The 18,383-nt window shown below is 47.4% G+C and overlaps 1 protein-coding gene across 6 annotated transcripts in view; it reads right to left on the bottom strand.

The window, feature by feature from the left end:
- The window catches only part of IL15 (interleukin 15), a 380,197-nt gene that overhangs the window by 276,029 nt on the left and 85,785 nt on the right, over positions 1-18,383 (bottom strand). For 3 of the 6 annotated variants that reach the window (XM_085641591.1, XM_085641593.1, XM_085641594.1), the window contains exon 2: positions 10,254-10,397. The exons of 1 other annotated variant lie outside the window; for it this stretch is intronic. In XM_085641591.1, the coding sequence (XP_085497717.1) occupies positions 10,254-10,289 (36 nt within the window). In that variant the 5' untranslated portion in view covers positions 10,290-10,397. Of the gene's footprint in view, positions 1-10,253; positions 10,398-18,383 lie in introns of those variants that run through there. 2 more of the 6 variants (XM_085641592.1, XM_085641590.1) reach the window with 2 other exon arrangements.

Raw genomic sequence — 18,383 nt, forward strand, 5'->3', positions numbered from 1 at the left:
AAGTCCGAAAAAAAGGTCACTTCGTAATTGTCTATTTTCAGCGGGGGACTAGATCTCGCTGTCTGCAGGATAGAGTCTCTATCTCGGTAATTGAACACCCGAGCGATGATGGGCCTCGGGGGCGCTCCCGGCTTTGGCCTTCCACCTGGCACTCTATGCGCTCTTTCAATAGAGAAGTAACTGGACAGATTCTTAGGCTTTAGATGTTTCGTGATTAGGTCTTCAACGTAGAGGTCCGCCGCCGGCTCTTCCGTTTTTTCCCGAAAACCCAAGATTCGGAGATTATTGCGGCGGGCCCGGCCTTCATAGTCATCGAGCTGCTGTGCCATCCTTTCCTGCTTCTCCTTCAATTCGAGCATCTGGGTCTGTAGGTCCGATGTATCCGACTGGAGGGCATGGGTAACCACCTTAAGCTCTTTCACTTTCTCATCCATCTTCCGGAAATCAGCACGGATGAGACACACCTCCACTGTGACTGAGTCCACTGAGGCGCGCACCCCGTTGATAGCCGCCATGACATCATGCAGAGTCGGATCCGGTCCTTGCTGGGGGGCCCTCGCCCCCCCCCCTCCTTCTCCAGCTGCGGCGGATCTTCCTTGCCTTCCTCTTTGGACCATGCGAATTTAGCAAGTTGCTTTTGGGCGTTTGCCTTAGCCCCTTACCCTCCTGACGCCATGGAAGCACTGCAATTAGAGCCCCACTGGGTGAGGACACCGGCCAGCCTCCACCAGTCCGACCCCGGTCGTCGAGCGTGGGTGCTTACGCCCGTGCGATCCGCCTCCGGGTGTCTCTCGCGACCGTCGGGTCTTATATTTCGAAACAGCGCAGTCTGATTGGGCCTCTCCACTCCTCGCCCCTGAGCTCGATCAGCGAGGTATCCGTCGCCCCTCCACTCTTCGTCCAAGGCCCCCCCACTACACCATCTCCACCAAGATTTGTGCAGCCAGCAAAGCCTCTTGGAGTCAGGGTTCCTCCGAAGTACCCGCTGCGGCCCTCCAAGCCGCTACCTGCTTTCGCTGTTCAGAGTCACAGGCCCTCCGCTTGCCCCCATCCCACCACGTATTGCCTGTCTGTGGTTCCACTACTCCCTCGCCGACGCCCAATGTCTTACGGGCCATGCACCCCCAGCCGCAAGTGCGCCTCACGGCTGTTCTCCTCCACCTAAAGGTTGGACTGGCCTATAACCGAAGTCGCTTCCGCGTCCAGCTGTCTACCCAGGTCCTAATTGTATGGGTAGTGCCCGGTCCCACTGTATGTCTCCTATAATGCCAGCACTCCCCTCCTATGGCAGCTTCTGGCCAAGAATCACAGGCCCGGTAAGCCCCCGAGTCCCTCTCACCAGGCTCTGAGCTGTACCAGGCCCAAGCCGGGGCCTTGCGTTGTTCCCAGTAGGCGATCCTCGCCAGTCAGGGCCTGCCACGCCCCCTCCTTGTCTCCCGACTCCCAGGGGTGTCCCGAATCACACGGCACTGGGTTACTGCTTCCTCTTGCTCCCCCTCCAGGGCTTTATGCAGGCTCTGGGGCACCACTGGATTTTCAGCGCTCGCGGCCGCACCACAACAGGGCCGCCGAGCTTGGGGCTCCGGTGAGCGTGTTACCCACCAGGCCCGCTATTCCCGGTTCAGCTCCGCCCGGGAGCTCCCTGCATTCACACCGGCCCCTCCAGGCGCCGGCCTCGGGCCGGAGCTCCGTCAGTGTCCAACCAGGGCCAGTATACCCGCGACGGCGGCGGTCTCTGCGGTCCCGCGCCGCCCCGCTGACGCACACCGCTGCCTCCGCCTCCGAAATGGCGCAGCGAGGGAGCCGGACCCGGTCGAGTTTTCTACCTCTTTAGTAAGTCTCCGGGGGGGTAGGGTGCAGGGCGACTTGAATTCCAGCTGTTACGTGTGGATGGCGGCGGATAGGGCAGGATTGTTTACGGGGATGTCGGAGCTCGGTCAGGCAGCGGCCATTCTTGTTGGCTGCTAGCCACGCCCCCCGCCTTTCCATGTTATTAGTCTGCTTTTTAAAACAAAAGTTCAAGCACAATTACTCCAGACAAACCCAATCTTGTACTTTGCACTGAATGAGACAAACATCTCTTACATTGTTTTAAATAGTTTTTATCTTAAATCAATGCTGGGACTGTATATGGAAAGGTTTTTTAGCAATGCTTCACAGTGCAATATCGCTACCCCACTTGGCCAAAGGGCACATCTAAATGGCGAAAAGGCTGGGACACTACACGCTGCTGACACCTTTTTTGCACAAGCACCTTTGTCCCTGATCAGATCACTGCTGCCAGCTGGAGTGTGCATGGTACTTATGAACTTAAAAACTTTTCATAATTTATTCTTATTTATTCTTTTCATTGCTTTTTCCTATTTCATGCACTTTGCATATTGTAATGATCAGATATGGGTGTGGAACCTAAATTAGGTGACAGAAAAATACCATATTTAGCATACGCCGATGATTTAGTAATTTTATCCTCAACTCCAAATGGACTCCAGCACCAACTAAATCAACTATACACATATAACAAAGTGAATGGTTTGATAGCTAATTTGTCTAAAACAAAAACTGTTACGTTTGGACAGTCCACAAAAATGTGGACTTTAGGAGAAAACCCAATCGAGGTAGTGGACCAATATAACTACCTCGGCGTAACATTTGACAAAAAGTTATCATGGTTAAATCATAAGGTTAGTAAAAGTGTAAAATCTACAACTATTACAAAATCAATTGCGAGATTCATGAAAATGTTTGGTGGGAATGCAATTATTCCATCACTTAAAGCTTTACAAATGAAAATTATACCATTTTTATTAAACGCATCTCCTGCTATGAATTTGAGCTTGAAAAATGTTTTATGAAATGTGTACGCACTATACTCCATCTACGACAAGCTACCCCACATTGTATGATACGGCCGGAATTTGGCCTAAAATCTCTGGAAATGTTGCATAAGAATAGTTGTGTCAACTATATTATTGACTGTGCTAAGGCCGATTCATGCACATTGAAACATCTAATAATGGAAGAACTCCGGAGTTAAAAAGTAAGAGATTAGCAACCATCTAGTATAATGATGGAAATAGGCACCTATGATCTGCCTGATATACAGGAGATGGGACGAATGACCAGGGATGTGCAGAAAAATGTAATACGTAAAACACTAAAGTTAAAACAGTGGACTTTAGATCTTCTACAAGCCGGGAAATACAAACATAAGGGCTTAATAATGGATACACATACCTTGCAGGCTCAAGAATACTTGGGATGGAATCTGACCAGTTATATTAAATGGAAATACCAAAGGTTTAGACAATTTTATTGTCCGATAGGGGAGTTTGAAGGGACTTGGAATCAGGCTCTCAAAGATATACAGGTATGTCGGCTTTGTGGAATCGGCAAGGAAACTCTTGAACACTTAATATGCATCTGTCCAAGGCTGTTGCCTACACGGAGGACATATTTACGCTCTGTGTTTAATAATGTCAAAATAAGGACAACTACAGAGGCTGTACGCTATTGTTTTAGGCTCACAGGGGAAAGTGCAATCAGAAGGATAGTTCAGTTTTTAGAACATGCCTATAAAACATTAAAGGTCTAGATGGCTTTAATATATGGATATGTATATAGATGTAAAAACAGGTAACATGGTCTATGTATATTTTTATAGGATACCACACATGGAAATTATGTGACCTTTTATTCTATTTTAATGCCTTCTTTTTCTCTATTATTGTAATCAAATGATTAATGCAATAAAGTATTTTTACTACTACTATTATGATGATGATTTTAATCAATCAAACATTCATACTCCTGCCGTTCTCTTCTAGGCATGGCTGCATCATGCTGATGTAGTTTGTTCAGATTAAGGTTCTGCTCCCTTTTACCCAATCCTTTTCCTCTCCCGGTCTCCTCAATGGCATAGGCCAGGCCGCTACTATCCCGTGGGGCAACGGATCACTCTGATGAGTCCCCAATTCAGCAGCGGCCACAGAGTTTCTCCGCTGTTGTAGAATCCTCTCCGGTTGAGCTCCATTTTGGATGCCAATGCTTCCACAACTTCATATCTATTCAGTCTGCTGAAGGCGATCCAGGACCCCAGCACCCTCAAAAGGCCTTCTCTGGGTGCCCTGAAGGTAGCCAGTCTCTCTGTGCAATCTAAGTGGGCTCTCAGATCACTCATCAAGGTTTTACTGTGGCAGCGAGTTGTGGAGCAGTATGAGTCTACTCTTGCCTCGCTTCCTTCACGGCCGAAGTCATACTTTCTAGTTTTGCTGTTCCATGTTATTTCTCTCATCTTCCGATCACCCCAGAATCTTAGAACTCAGACTTCACTGCCCAGTATTCCACTTCTTCCAAAATGAGAGATCTGAAAGGCTGGAGACACATGTGCCCCTTACTAAGGAGAGAATACAGCAGACAACAGGTTAATGGAGGGCAAGTAATGCCTTTGGTTTCAAATTTCTTCCTTCTGGTCACCAACCATGCTTTTCTTGTCTTCTTTCTTCTTCTTTCTGTCTTCTCAATATTTTTGCCAACACTCTCTCTCTTTAAGTCCTCTTTACTTTTTTAATTTACCGACTCCCTCCCTAACCACCCAAAAGGCGGCTCACAGCAACTCCTTCACTTTTTGCATCCAGAATCATTACCAGTCAGGCCAATAAAGAAGATATCGGAGTAATCCCCTAAACAGCGAGGTGCATTAGTATTGTAGGGCTGGGACAGAAAGGTACAAGGAAGACTTGATCCCCATAAGCTATGTTCCCTTACTCACCATAAAGGTGAAATTAAGCATTCTATTAGAAAAACACATCAGCAATACAAGCTCTCCAATGTACAGCTGCTGCCCAAGCAGCACCTGCCTGGAATGCTGTGTAGCACTAAGAGGAGATGTTGCCAAATAATATGTACAGGACAGAATGGAAGGAAAGAGTAAACATAACAGCAAGAGGAAGACTTTGGTGGAGCATGGAGCAGCAGGCATTGATGGCGAATGGATATGGTCCAACACCCAACTAACTGTGCCCCAGGTGAATGCTGACATTTAATTACAGACAAGCGGAACGACAAATACACCCACATCCCGAAGGAGCTGTTTATGTTCATTTAAAGCAGTGCATGAGATGAGTAAGGGATAAAGCTCAGAGAGTGGAACAGGGACGTGCATCCTAGGCAGACATGACATCCATAGTTTGTGCAAGGTAAGGAAGACCTCTATTAACGTCAAGGATCAGCATGGGAGCAGGTTGACTATAAAACAGTCCCATACAACTTGGGAAATATACCCCTCTACTATAGAAAGTGCTGATGGCTGCTTCACACTCAAAGTGCCTGAGGGGGCTCCTGCCCATTTATGAAGCAAATTAGTGAGAAGAAGCTCAAGCAAAGTGAAGTATCGTTAAAGTACGCAAGAGAACGTGACACCGCAGTGGGGGCTACTGTTGTCCTTTTGGACAAGAACATGTGGACAAGAGACAAAAAGTGTAAATGTGAGATAACATATTTCCTATAAGATCATGCACATCGCTAATCTTATGCAGGAAATGGTAGATGAAAATAGAATCATTTCAAGGCAATAGAGAGCGCTCACCTCTGAGGAAACAGGTAGCACACGAAGAGAAGAAATCACTTACAGGTTTTAAGCAAGAATTGCATCATCTTGGAAAACGGAAGAGTACTTTGTGTTTGATGCTGCACTTATACTGCTTTGGCACCAGACAGCACCAAAGGAGTATTAGCACAGCACAGTTCTGTGTGTTATCACCAAGAAGCAGACATCACCTGCAGTGGAACTTTATTTTTAATTGATTACAACCAAAAACCCCACACCTATTCAAGTGGGCAGCCACTATCTCGCACATGTATGCATGTACATGATATTTCTATAGTGAAAACCTAGCCAAAAGGCAGCGGAGAGCTGTAAAGGGTCAAACATAAGCATAAAGCCAACAAATGATGGGAGAGGTATCTGGGTTGTGGATTGTTAATGTATTGTGAAGTAGTGTTCTTTTAAAGAGGTGAATCTTTAAATCTTTTCTAAATCTACGTTGTGTTCTTTTAAAGAGGTGAATCTTTAAATCTTTTCTAAATCTAAACTAAAGCAGTGTTGGAGCTGGCCTGGTGAATAACAGGGTGCTATTCCAGCGCCTAGGTGCATGGATGGAAACGGCCAGCTCTGATTTTGGCTTTTTTACACTTCTTAGCCTGCAGTCTGATGGTGTCCTGACTGCGGGTCTGCAGAGTACCACCAAAGATGGCACATTTGTCTGCAAGTTAAGGAGGATGCTGGTCATGATCGATTTGTAAATGATGTAGCTGGTTCTGAAGATGGTGCAGGCCAGTAAGGGAAGCCAATGGATCTTCATCCGAATGAGCGTGATGTGGTCATATTTCTTCAAGATTTTAATCAGAGATGCTGTGGCATGTAGGATGCCCTGAAGGTGTGCCAGTGTGGAGTCTTGGAGGACATGAAGAATGGCATTACCGCCATCCACATATGAGAGCTTAAGGGCTTGAACAGCAGTTCTGAAGTCGCTTTCTGGAAGAAACAGTTTCACTATCTTTAGAAGAAAGAGCTGTTTGACTTTGTTTTTTGGCAGCAGGTTCCTCAAAGGTGATGTTGTGTCTAGGGTGAATCCCTTTGGCTTGGCATTCAGTGACAGTTGGGGTAGAAAGCTGTCAAAATCCATGTAATTGAGCCAGGTTTATACTGTTTCTTGTTCTTAACAACTAACAGAAATTTTATTGCTGGACATCACATGACACATATGATGGATAAACACATTCCACAAGACTGGGTGCACTCTTTGCAAGCAACACACATTACAAGTGATACAGATGCTTATACACACTCTTAAAGACAAACACTCCTGACTCCATATGCACGCAGACTGGTAAACACAAACAGAAAACACGACAGATACACTCCACAACATTCGATATACACAAAACACACATGCAGCAAGGCAAGAGGGTGGGCCTTAAAAATGGAAATAATTAAATAGGGACTAAAGAGGGAAGTCCCCTTGAAAAGAGCCAAAAAACTGTCTTTCAAGGACGGAAAAACAGCCTGAAGAAAGGAATTGTTCGTCAACAAACGCTTTTAACAACTTGGTTTCATCAATATGGTGAAATCCATTCTTGATTTTAAAAAATTGTCCATATTGGTTCAACGAAAACATTGTCAGAACCACTTTCTTTAAGCGTTTTTTTCGTGAAAAGCACATACGATAAAACCTTAACCCTAACCACCCGCATACATTATACTGCACAATACACATCATTTCAATTTCATTATATGATCTTTTCTCTGGACGGAACTTGTTTAATCCGGAGGAGACGCCTGAAGAAAACTATTACAGATACAGCGACTCCATTAACCAAGTGTTGGAGGAATGTATACCAATTTAAAAGCTCAGAATGAGAAGAACCCCTTCGGCTCCTTGGTTCAGTGAGGAACTTAAAATGCTGCGCTCAGCTCGCCGACAGGCAGAAAGAAGCTGGTGCAGGTGGTACTTAGAAACAGACAAAAAAGCTCTAAAACTAATACAAGCTCAATACAAGATGGCTATTAGGGAGGCCAAGTCGCAATTTTACGCCAGCTCTATTTTGCAGGCATCTAATGGAACTAAGGCTCTCTTCAACATCATAAGAGATCTTAGTAACCCTGGGTGTTTGGCCAGCACAGTTCAACCATCACAAAATCTGTGCAACGAAATTGCCACTTTCTTCATCGACAAAGTTACCAACATTGTGGGGGGGGGGTTTGATCAGAGTGTCATCGAGACCCCTCCGACTATCATAGATACTAGGAGAGATATCTCCTTGGACTATTTTCAAACCCCCACAGAGGATTCCTTCAACAGCATAGCTCGGGAGATATCATCTGGGTCACCCCTCGACCCCCTTCCTGATAAGATCTGGAAGGAATTTGGTCCAGACTTATTTTCGGATTTGTGGCAAATCTGCTGCCAATGCTTGAATGAATGAGTTGTACCTAGTTGTTGGAAGCAGGCGATAGTCACCTCCCTACTGAAAAAAACATCTTTAGATCCTTCGCTGCCAGCCAATTTCCGCCCCATATCCCTTCTACCTTTTCCAGTTAAAATCTTGGAAAAAATGGTCAGCAAGTCCCTGTCTAACTTCTTGGAAGAAAATTTGCTTCTGGACAGGGACCAGTTTGGATTTCGGCCAGGGCATGGGACGGAAACTGCATTGGCAACCGTTCTGGACAAACTTCGAATGCGAGCTGACAGTGGCAGTTCCTCAGTGTTGGTGCTGCTGGACATGTCGGCCGCATTCGACACGGTTAGTCACGCGGTCTTGCTGGCGAGATTGGAAGGTCTGGGGGTGACGGGCCGTGCCCTGAAATGGCTACAGTCCTATTCGGCTGACCGACAACAGGCAGTCACTCTGACGCCATTTGTTTCCCCCTGGTCCCCGGTATGCCATGGAGTGCCTCAGGGCTCGGCAATTAGTCCTATCCTCTTCAATGTCTGTTTAGGGCCTTTGATCCCCTTAATAAAATCCCATGGGATTGAAGTGGTTAATTACGCGGACGACATTCAGCTGATGTTTTCCACGGAAGGAGAGCACGCAGTCTCCTTGAGCTCTTTTCAGGCTTGTATGAGGAAGGCCAACTCGCTACAACTGAATGCGGGGAAAACGGAGTTACTGCACTGCTGCGCAGCTAAAAGGTCTAAACATCTTCTGGGCGAGTTCCGGCTTAGGCCAGAGGACGCCCCTATAGCCGCAGCAAAAACAGTTCATAACCTGGGGGTTATGATGGACGAAGACCTGCAGCTACAAACTCAGGCTAACAAAACAATCAGCACCTGTAACGCCCTGATGAGAGCTATTCGCCAAATTCTCCCACTACTCCCTAATGAGGCCAGGTCCCTGGTGGTCCAGAGCGTGATCCTGAGCAGACTGGATTACTGTAATTCCCTGTACCTGGGTGCTCCCCAATACATTGTATAGGGATTACAAAGAATACAGTCCATGGCAGCCAAACTGGCCCTCAGGAGACAGCGTGATTCATCAGCAACGCTGGCACTGCGGGACCTTCACTGGCTGCCTGTTAAAGACAGAATCAGTTTTAAGTCACTGGTCACGGTCTATAAAGCCCTACATAATACCGGCCCGCTACCTCTACGCGGGCAATTTTCCTGGTACCAAAAAGACTTCTCCGGTCCACTAGCCAAAGCCTGGCATCCGTTGCCAAAGTAAAATATGCAAGGACGGGAGGAAGGGCTTTCAGCACGGCGGCAGCCCGCCTCTGGAATAAAATTCCTCAAGACCCGCGACAGGCTAAAACACTGCTGGGCTTCAGGAAGGATCTTAAGACCTGGCTTTTCCGCCAGGAATAGGTAGTACCAAGCTTGACTAGTGGCCATTCGTTCTGCATGCCTCATGTTACTACGGTCTCTTAGCGCCAGGATACCCGCTGGGTGGCAGCCGCGCTATACAAAAACTTTATACAATACAATACAATACATCCATCATCATAAATTAATACAATTAAAATCATACAATATAAAACACACCGTAATATAACAACATAGCCACTATAATATACCAATTGACCAAGTATCACAGAGCCATTTTTTACAACAACATATATAACCATATCACTGTGTGTCCTTATAAACATCAGTGTACGCTGACATACCCCCATCAGACAACCCAACAGCGGGGAGGAATTTCCCCTTTGAATTGGTTCAACGGCCCATAAAATGATTTCTTTACAGTGTCCAAAGCAAAGAAGAAAATGCCTGTACTTGGCAGATATGCTTATCTGTTCCAAGAAGGAAAAAAAAATCAGAAATGAAGAGCTTGAGAGTGGAGCAAAACAAGGTTAACCAAGAAGGCGGCTTTGTGAGAGATTATGTGGATTGAGATTCTCCAGCACATTGAGTTTTTTAAACCAAAAAAAATATTGAATTCTCACTTAGACAGCAATTTACATCAAAAATACAACTGGCAAAAGGGACAGAAGAAAGACAGAATAGCAGGTACATTACTTACTTGAGAACCCAGAGTGACCTCAACTTAAAATATTTTTGCAAATTTGAAGTAGTCTAACTCAGCTCAGAGTGAAGGGTTAAAATAGCTTTATGAGGAAATATAGAACGAGCAAAGTGAAAAATAAAAACTGCACCCACTCAGAATTCTGATTGGGTTGTACTTTACATTCATTATTAATTCCTTAGGGCTACAGCTAATAAACATGTGGAATATACACTTTTACAACTGACCGGTTTTGGCTTGTCTGAAAAAACAGGATACTTCATGCTCCGAGATTATTTCATCATGTTTTGAACCCTGCAGTGTCCATGAAGCAATTCTGGAACATATGAATTTCCGCTTCACCATTAAAGATTTAAGGTAGCAAATCTTACCTATAAAAATGAAAAATAGATCAGTACATATGAACAGAACATAAAGAAATGAGAGAATCGGTCATGAAAAATTTAGAAAAAATGAGTGCAAAGTACACACTAAGCATATCTTAGCTAAGCCCAACCTGCGACGTCCACCGAGACCGGGACTTCATCAGTGACGGAGTCCATGACTGGGAGGTACGTTAGACATTTGCAGCAGCTGCGCACCGTCCCTCTGCATGCAAGACACCCCTCTGAGTGAGATGACCCCTTACCATTCACCTCCAGGGAACTTTTCCTTTGCCGCCGCCAGTGACCTCCCCCTTCGTCCTCTGGGAGCTCTGAGGCTAGGAGGCTTTAACAGGCTAGGAGACTTAAACCGCAGCCTACCTTTTTCCGGGTAGCGGCATCACTATTTGACCCTGAAGCACCCACGGTCCCCCTACCACTGGGATCCTGCTCAAATGCCCAACACTCACCACTGCTGCTGGGAATGGGGAAGATCTGCGGACTTTGGAACGGTCCCTTCCACCTCTCCTCTCACCACTCTTGACCTGGGGGCGAGCTGGAGGATGAGGCGGACGGTGTTTCCCAGCAACACCGTGACCAGTGCTCTTGATGATGCCCCCTGGGCGGAAAGAATAACTGTCTGAACTTACCGCAGTGCCCGAGCAACCTTGGCTGATCGCCGGTGGAGCTGTCCTATGCAGCTATAGAGGAGTTTGGCTCTGGTTCACCCCTCGGATGGCACCTATCCAGCCAGACACCAGACATTGTTTTCCTTGCCTCCCTGTTGGTGTTTCCTACCTGCATTCCTTACCCCTGTTTACCATTCCCCCTCTACCTTTTCACTCCCCATAAGACATGTGTATGCGCTAATAACTCACATTATTGTGTAATCTCATGTTTTTTTCTCTCTCTATGTTATACTTGTCTATGTAATTATGTAACCTGTAACTCACTGATCCTCATGTAAAGCGCTCGGATACCTCCGGGTCTAGCCAGCGCTATATACAACTTTGCAAATAAATAAATCTGTATAAGTGAATAGATAAAAGGAAAGAATCTACCAAACTAAACAATATATTGTTTTGCGAAAGATGTCGCTCATTGCCCACTTTTGTTCCTAGACATCAATTTCTATCCTCAGTTTGTGTGCGTTGGGATGTATTTTTAGGAAATCAGCCATGTATTTGATGTTGGGGGGAGATTGGTTTTGCTGTACAAACCGAAAAGAGATGAGAGGGTGAAACAGGGCGGTGTAGCTTAGCCAGACATGACATCTGCAGGTTATGTTAACTCCAGGGATCAGCGTGGAGCATGTTAATTGTAAAACAGACCCATACAGCTTGGGAAATATGCCATTCTGAAATAGAAAGTGCTGATCACTGCTTCACGCTTCATGCCTGAGGGAGCTCCTGCCCATTTCTGAAGCGAATCAGTGAGAAGAAGCTAAAGCAAAGCTGAGCATCATCAAAGGTACGCAAGAGAATGTAATGCGGCTGTGGGGGCTACTGATGCCCTTAGGCATGGCAATGTGGACAAAGGGAAAAAAGGTTTAAAGGTGAGACAACATATTTTCTCGAACACCTTGCATATTGCTAATCTTATGCAGGAAATGGCAGAAGAAAACAAAATAAAGGCAATAGTGGTTGGGTGTGCCTTTGAGGGAAACAAAGCGCCCGTAAAGAGGCAATTACTCACAATGGCCTGTATTATCTTAGGAAACAGAAAAGTACCTGGGGTTTAATGCTGTACTTATACTGCTTTGTCACCAGACCGCACCAAAGGAGTATAAGCATAGCAAAATTCAGTGTTTTTTAGTTACCACTAAAAAGGAGAAATCACCTCTAGAGGGATATTTTTTTTTAATGCTTTATGACCAAATACCATACATATATGCAAAGTGGGTAGTCACTATTTTACATATGTATGCATACAGTATTTCTACAGTACGAACCTAGCCAAAAAGCAGGGGAGAACAAGAAAGGGTTAAAGACAACCATAAAGCCAATGGGGGTGCGCACAAGCAACAAGGCCGCACTTGCGTGAGGCTCCTGCTGCTCAGGAACCTGCCCATATGTCGATGATCGGCTGGACAAACGTAATAAAAAGGCATCGGAAGGCTGCCGACACGACTGGACTCCGGTGAAACCCGCAGAAAGGGCCCACTCAGTGCAGAATGCCCCTGCGCGCTGGGCTCCGGAGGGCTCTCAAGACTGGGGACGCGCCCACCGCCTAGCGACCGTTGCCGCCGAGAAGGTACCCAGGAGACTTGCCACATTTGCGGAGTGAGAGGCCCAATACGGGACGGCGAGCCAACATAGACGGAGAGGCCCCCCCGGTCCCCAGTCAACTGAGGTGGGTGATGATCGCGAGCGCTGAGAAGAGACGCTGAGGTGCTCCCGCCAGCGACCGGGCTGTGAACAAGATAGTTGGCCCGGGGCGCGGCTGAGCTACTGCCGGAGTTGCTGGCCCTCGTCCCCACCTGCTGTTTATGTCGGAAAGCACCACACAAGCGGTTAAGAGGTGGCCACAGAGGGAGGACGGACCAACTTGGGAGGCACCGGCAGGTTCCCTGTCTCCCCCCCCTGTTCCTGGCTCCTGCTCGAGGCCCGTGATCCTTCTATGCTGTGAACTTGACACAAACATATTGGGCGGGTGTGACACAGTGAGCGCAGAGTGAGAAATGCCGCAATCGACCCTGCTCACCCGCTTTCAGCTGCAGTGGTACATGAAAAGTCAGTCAAACAGGCAGCAATCTTCACATGGCTTCCGGGACGACTAGCCAGCTGTTACAGGCTCTACTATTGCATAAGCATTAACGCATAATCACCCAAGCTTGAGGTCTTCATTCTGAGAGCCCCAGGACATATCGCAATGTGAGCGTGCGTTGCGGGGAAGCTAATGCCCCAACCCAAAGTGCCCCAACAGCTTGCCGTCAACATACCCAGGCCTGTCTCTAAGATCCCTGCAGGAAAGGCAAGGAACGACATAGAAATGGCACGAGAGCCAGAATACGATCTAGTGGATCTACTCCTTGACTACTGCGGATAGAATCAGAAACCAGCACTTCCCTCACACAGTGCCAAAAGGCCGACACAAGCTCCAGACATTAGACCAAGGACTCCCTTACCGGGTAACAGCAACAATAACAACACTGAGAGCAAGACGTAAAATAGAACCTTGTATGCTGTGCAACGAAATCCGAGCCACTGCCCTAGAAATAAAGCAGACACAAACGCGAACTTCCAGCACCCAGCCCTCCCAACGAGATCAAGAACGGACAGCTGGGTAACTCAACATAACGCAAATAAAACGGGGAAAGCTGACAGGAAATAAAATAAGCTCCCATTTGAAGCTTGCAAATCCACCAGAATGGAAGCGGACTCGGAAGGAGACATGGCGAACGCATCTAACACAAGCGCACACACCTCGACAGAAGACCTGAAATAACTCCTCCTCATCATCATGAGATCCAGCCTAACCTCTATAGAGGCCAAAATGGACACTGTGCACACAAATGGATAATATCACACACAAGCTAGATCAGCATGACAAGCGCCTTAAGGAAGCGTAACAGCGCATCTCGGACCTGGAGGATACCTACACTGGGCGTAAGGAGCAATTACTAAACATGGAACAAGTTTTGAAAGTGATTGCAGCAAAAAACGAGGATTTAGAATGCAGGTTACGCAGAAACAACCTTAGAATTCTTGGTGTACCAGAATCCACAAATACCAGCAAAATGGAAGAATATGTTGAGCGCCTGCTTACCACACTGTTTGGCAGAGAAACGTTTTCTGCGATACTAATAGTGGAAAGAGCACACCGTTCCCTGGCCAACTGACCTCCACCGGGAGCTCCCCAGAGGCCCATAATCGCTAGGATATTAAACTACCGAGACCGGGATACGTTCTACGACTAGCGAGAGACAAGCAATTGCAATGCAATAGGTCTCGCATTTACGCGAGTTTAAGCTATTGGCATTGTAAATGGCAATGCCTATTTTTGTTTTTTAAAACATAAAAAGGCATTGTAATTTACAATGACAATAGCTTAAACTCACGGAGATGCGAGACCTATTGCATTGCAAATGCTTGCTGTACTATGTGGTGATGTCAAGTGTGCTCCCCGCCCGGACCTCTTGCTGGTGCAACATTGGGAAAATGCAGTAAGAACTAGGTGGCGTGAAGGTGTTTGCATCATGATGTTGCTGTCCTAGCTGGGTCATCGGCAAGGGAAACAAGGACCGCCTGTCGCTCTCTAGCAATGGCCTCTGGGTCCAGACGCGACCAGTCGGGGAGGGCCGCCGCCACCAAGGCTGAGGGCTCCTCGCTCTCACGGCCAGATCGCTCAGATCAAGGAGGTGGCTCACCTCATCCACGGAACGGAGCTGGTGCGGTTTCCCTTCCAAGTGAAAAACAATTCTAAAGGGATGCCCTCACGAGTAGGGCACCCCCTCTGTCGGAGGCAAGAGGTGACAGGTCGGAAGGCCCTGTGTTTTTGCAGAATTTGCTCCTTCAGGGTGAAATCGTGGATGTAGGTCAAGCTATTTGGTGGTGGACCCACTCTGTGGGCGCAATCAATATTGATCTCTGTATTTGGAGGAGCCTCTATGATGGACCTGAACAAAACGGTCACAAATGCGGTGATGTCCTTTCCTTCCGCCCCAGGGGCAACCCCTCGGATGCGAATGTTGTTACGCCGGGACATGTACTCTAAATCCTCAGTGTGGGCTTGAGGATCTAGGTGTTGGTCCCTGAAATGGAGGATCTCCTGTTGAAGCTGTTTAATTTCTTCATCGCGTCCTTGTTCATGGTTTTCCAGCGTGGAAACTGCAGTGTTTTTTTAAAGAGGCGAAACTTCAAATTTGTTCTATATTGGAGCAGCATTGAGGCTGTGATGATGGATTTAATTTAATTTAATTTAAAAAACATTTATAAAGCGCAGCGTGCACCGAACGGTTTCTTGGCGCTAATAGAGGGTAATGGCTACAGAGACAAAAGCGAGAACCGGTGGTAGAGCCGGGAAGGGAAGATTACGCATGGAAAGCCTGTTTAAAAAGGAACGTTTTTAGATCCTTACGGAAGGATACATAATGGGTAGCCGCACGGAGGTGGTCTGGGAGGGAGTTCCAAAAAGTGGGGGCCAAGGTGGAAAAGTTGGACCCACCCCACTTTTTGCATCTGAAGCGTGGGATTTGAAGGAGGGACTTGGTGGAGGAACGAAGTTCTCTGAGGGGAACATATTCTTTTAATAATGAGGAAATGAAGGCGGGGGCGGTGCCTTGACGGGCCTGGAATACCATGCAGGCGGTTTTAAACAGAGAACGTTCCTTAACAGGGAGCCAGTGGAGCTCCCTGAGGAGGGGTGTGGAGTGATGATAGCGAGGGAGACCAAAGACCAGCCGGGCGGCTTGGTTTTGAACCAACTGTAGCCTCCTAAGACTGTATGCTGGTATGCCATTGTAAAGAGCGTTGGCATAATCCAGCCGTGATATCACTAAAGCGGCCATGATCATTTTGAGTGCCTGAGGGGAAAAGAAACGGGCGACAGTGCGAATAGTACGGAGGGTGAGGAAGCAGGAAGAAACTACAGAACTAATTTGAGAGTGAAGGGTGAGCTGATTATTCATTTTGACCCCCAGTGTTTTGACCGTGGTAGAAGGGGTGGGGGCGGGACCAAGGGTTGAGGGCCAGAAGAGAGAGTTCCAGGGACTGGAAGAGCCTCCGGTAAGAACCAACTCGGTTTTATCCGGGTTCAACTTGAGATGGTTATGGTTCATCCAGTCCCTGATGAATGTCATAGTGTGCTGGAAGCTGGAGACAGAGAGGGGAGAAGAAGATAGGTCAAAGATGAGCTGGAGGTCATCCGCGTAATTATACACGGTGACCTCCAGCTGCTGAAGAGCAAAGATGAGGGGGAAGATATAAAGATTAAATAGTAGGGGAGACAAGGAAGAACCCTGGGGGACACCACACGTGATGGGGAGTGGGGTGGTTGTGAAGTCTCCTAGTCGGACCGCCTGGGTGCGGTCCCTCAGGAAGGAGGAAAGCCACACCAGGGCTGATCCCTCAATTCCAGCCGCCTTGACACGGGACAATAAGATGGTATGGTCTACCGTGTCAAATGCGGCGGAGAGATCGAGGAGTACCAGCACCTGGTGTTTGTTGTTATCCATACCCTTCCTGAGGTTGTCTAGGACTGATACCACGACTGATTCAGTCGAGTGCCTAGGTCGAAAGCCAGCCTGGCGGGAAGCCAGTCCCCCATTGGCCTCTACGTGGGTGCTGAATACCGCGGTGACATAGCGCTCCAGCACCTTGCCCAGGTAGGGCAGCAGGGAAATGGGGCGGTAATTTGCTGAGATGGATGGGTCAGCGCCAGGCTTCTTTAGAGTGGGCACTATGGTGGCTGATTTGAGCGTAGGGGTCACTACTCCCTGCGCTAGGGAGCTGTTAAGGAAGGTGATGGGAGGTTCAGGACAAGAGGAATAGATTTGTTGGAGGACTCGCGCCGGACAGATGTCAGCCGGAGAGCCTGATTTTACTTTGGGAAGTATCTCCAGGAATACCTCTTCAGTGAGGGGAGGGATGGAAGTAAGACGGTTTTGAATAGTGGGAGAAGAAGGGTCAACAAAAGCAGGGGATGGGGGGGGAATGTTGGCCTTAATGGTAACAATCTTATCAAGAAAGTAGGTGTTTAGTTGGTTACATAGAGGCTGGGATGGGGGGATTTGAGGTGAAGCCCTATCGGAGTAGGCTAGGTCCTGCACTATGCCGAAGATCTCCCTAGATTTATTTTCAGCAGACAAAATTCTTGTAGAAAAATAAGAAGTTTTGGCAGCAAGGATTGCGGTCTTGTAGTGGGCGAGTGATGTCAGGTAAAGGGTTTTAAGTGAGGGACAGTAATTTTTCCTCCAGTGCCTTTCTGCCTGACGAGCGGACAGGTTTTAATTCTTTTAGGTGGTCATTGAACCACCTGTTAGACTCCTTGGGTCGCCGAGCGGAGATGCGACGCAGGGGAGCCACTGAGTCACAACCCATAGTCATCCAGGTGTTGATGGTGTTGGCTTGAGAGTCGGACGGAAGACCAGAGAGGGATGGGATAGTATTCCGAAGGTGGGACGTCAGGGTAGGAAAGTCAACTCTGTTCCAATTTCGCGCCCAGGTATTTTTGGCGTGGGGAACTTTGGGCACCGAGTTGGGAGAGATAGAGAAGGAGATAAGGGCATGATCGGACCAAGGACAGGGGGAAGCCGTCACCGGGGAGACTGGAAGGTTAAGGGACCAGACCTGGTCAAGTATGTGACCGTGAGAGTGAGTGGAGACAGAGATGTGCGACATAAAATTTAAAGATGTGAGGGACTCAGTAAATTCTTTCGAGGCTGTGCACTCAGAAGGGTCCGAGGGCCAGTAATTGAAATCCCCTAGTACCAAGACCGATGCATAGTTGGATACAGGGATGTTGTTCAAGATCCTGGATGCTTAGATGGAAAAGGCCTGCTGCCTTGTTTTTTCTTTTTTCCACTTCTTAGTCTGCAGTCTGACTGTGTCCTGACTGTCGGTTTGCTGAGAACTACCAAAGATTGTTAATTTGTCTGCAAGATAAGCAAGGTGCTGGTGATGATGACTTCGTAAATGGTGCAGCTGGTTCTGAAAATGGTGCAGCCTGCAAGGGAAGCCAATGAAGTTCCACCAGGATGGAGGTGAGCTGATCATATTTCTTCAGGTGCTGGATGTGACGTGCTGTGGCATGTAGGATGCCCTTAAGGGTTTACAGTGTGGAGTCTGAGAGACCATGGAGCAGGACGTTACCACCATCCAGATGCATAAGTATGAGGTCTTGAACAGCAGTTCTGAAGTGGCTGTCTGGAACAAATTGTTTCATTTTCTTTCTTTCGGTTTCTCTTTGTTTTTTGGCAATGTCAAGTTGGGCTTTGAAGCCATCAAAGCCCATTTAATTGAGCCAAGTTTGTACGGTTTGTTATTCTTGGGAAAT

This window comes from Triturus cristatus, chromosome 2_2 (genome assembly GCF_964204655.1).
Source record: "Triturus cristatus chromosome 2_2, aTriCri1.1, whole genome shotgun sequence".
NCBI lineage: Eukaryota > Metazoa > Chordata > Amphibia > Caudata > Salamandridae > Triturus > Triturus cristatus.